We start from the raw sequence: 2,482 nt of genomic DNA on the forward strand, positions 1-2,482 counted from the left end.
TAGAAAATGGCTTTGTGCATAAGCAAGGCAATGATTTTGAGGAGAACTTTGCACCGGTGGCGAAACTTGACACAATCAGGTTAATTCTTATCATCACAGATCATCGTGGATGGGAGATTCACCACTTTGATGTCAAATCAACATTTTTCAATGATGACATCGAAAAGAAGTTTATGTCACTCAACCTGAAGGCTTCATCATCAATAATAAAGAGCACAAGGTGTACAAGTTATACAAGGCTCTCTACGGACTATGTCAAGCACCAAGTGCGTGGAACACTTTTCTCAACAAGAGAAGGATGAGTCTCGGTTTCGTGAAGTGTTCTCAAGAGCACGTTGTGTATTCGAGAAACCATGGAGAAGAAGTACTCATTGTTGGCGTATACGTCGATGACTTGATTTTGACAGGATCAAGCATCAATAGTGTTGAGGAGTTAAAAAAATAGATGATGAAGGAATTAGAGATGAGTGATCTCGGGCTACTCTCGTACTATCTTGGTATCAAGGTGGACCAGAAGAAAGATAGCATCGAGGTGAAGCAGGAAGTTTATCCGAAGAAGGTGTTAAAACAGTTTGTAATGGAGGATTGTAACTCGAGCAAGTATCCTATGGAAGCAAAGTTGCATCTCGAAAAGGATGTGGAAGGAAGCTTAGTGGATCCGAAGGAGTATAGGCGTATCATCAGGTGTCTCAGGTACTTGACGCACACTCGACCTAATATCTCTTATGTAGTTGGCATAGTGGGTCGATACATGGAGAAGTCTACCACTCTACACCAACAGGAAGTAAAACATATTCTTCGTTACGTGAAGGGAACGACGAGTTATGGGATTCAGTTAAGAAGAGAACAAGAAGTTGAAGAACTCGTTTGTTTTATTGACAGCAACCTAACTAGTGACTAAGATGACAGAAAAAGTACTAGAGGGATGGTATTTTATCTCAATGGAAATCTGATCACCTGGAAAACTCAGAAGCAACGAAATGTTGTTTTATCTTCATGTGAGGCAGAGTTTATGAAAGTTACTACAGCGTAGTGCCAAGGACTTTGGCTGAGAAACTTGTTGAACGAGGTGCTCAGATGCGAGTCGAGGTCGGTAACCCTTTATGTTGACAACAAGTCCGCAATATCATTAATGAAGAATCCAGTGTTTCATGGACGTAGCAAACACATCGACACTCGGTTCCACTTCATCCGTGAATGCGTCGAGAATCGACAGATCGTTGTACAGTTCATAGGTATTAGAGAGTAGTGTGTAGATATTCTCATTATGGCACTAGTAAGAGTCAAATTTGCAGAGATGCGAGAGCTGCTCGGCGTGAAAAATCTCGAACCAAATCAAGCTTACGGGGAGATTGTGAGTTTAAGCATTGATTGTCAGAAAATTGAAAGTTATAGGCCTTTATTGTCTTTTATACCATTATGAATTATTTTATTATTAGTGGGCTTAGCCTGTATGTATAATTAATATAGGTTTCTAAGCTAATTACTCATTTATAAGGATTGTTTGTAAAGGTTGAATATACAACACTTAAGATTCTCAAGACTTTTTCCTCTTTAGCAAATATTTATTTATCAGAGTTTCATATCTTTATAGTTGTTTTAGAAGATCCAATAGTCAAAGTCAACATAAATCGTCAGGTCAGCTTTGATTTCATTTTAAAAACACCTTTTTTCATGTCAGATTTCTCATTCGGGTGTTGACCCATATTTGTAAATCTGTATATAAATTTAGTATGATACAAGTTCGAAAATTAATGATTGTATTCGGATTAAGATTATTTTTTAAGAGACTGTCAGGTTTGATTCCTATTAAAAATGCTTTCATTTAAGTGGGATCCGTTTTAGCTTTTTCTAGGAAATTAAAAAAAAAAATATATATCTTTTGTAGTTGATTGAAATTTAGGATATTAACATTTCCCTTGCATAAATGAAGTAAGCTTAATTGTCTTTTGGCAAAATAATAAAACCTATATATTAATAATGGAAGTAGAGGATTTATGGAATTTTAATGAGATGTGATACTTAATCTATTTTTAAAAGAAAATATATACATAATAAATTTCATTGTAATTCCATTTGTGAAGATAACTTTAACAAGTGTCTTGGATAACATTTAATCGGGATCCAATCCTCATTCTTTGCACAACATTCAATTGGTGAAGTTGTTCTTATTCTACTTCCACACTCTATTCTGAACCATTCAAACAATTTTATTCTTTTTGAAAAATAGGGTTTATTTCACGTAGGAAACTAGTACGACTCCCATACTTTTAGTAGAAATCAACCCTAATATATATACAAGATTTTTCTATAAAATTAGATTGCTAGACAATTTCACTTAATATTTTGGACTGTTTCATAATAAAGCAATTTTGAGATTTTCAAGAATGATGTTTCAGAATGGGGATGAATGGGGATGCATAAATGACAAAATTTCTTGATCTGAAATAGGCTTCATGATCGATCTTTTAGTAAGAACTAA

General features: G+C 35.1%; 1 protein-coding gene across 1 annotated transcript; it reads left to right on the plus strand.

Annotated features, from left to right (window-relative positions):
- The first annotated feature begins 463 nt into the window (after positions 1-463).
- On the plus strand, positions 464-901 carry LOC124924422 (uncharacterized mitochondrial protein AtMg00810-like). Its single transcript, XM_047464465.1, has one exon. It carries the CDS (start codon positions 464-466, stop codon positions 899-901), a length of 438 nt encoding a protein of 145 aa, XP_047320421.1.
- The last annotated feature ends 1,581 nt before the right edge of the window (positions 902-2,482 follow it).

Source organism: Impatiens glandulifera, chromosome 2 (assembly GCF_907164915.1).
Source record: "Impatiens glandulifera chromosome 2, dImpGla2.1, whole genome shotgun sequence".
In the NCBI taxonomy this organism is placed as follows: Eukaryota; Viridiplantae; Streptophyta; class Magnoliopsida; order Ericales; family Balsaminaceae; genus Impatiens; species Impatiens glandulifera.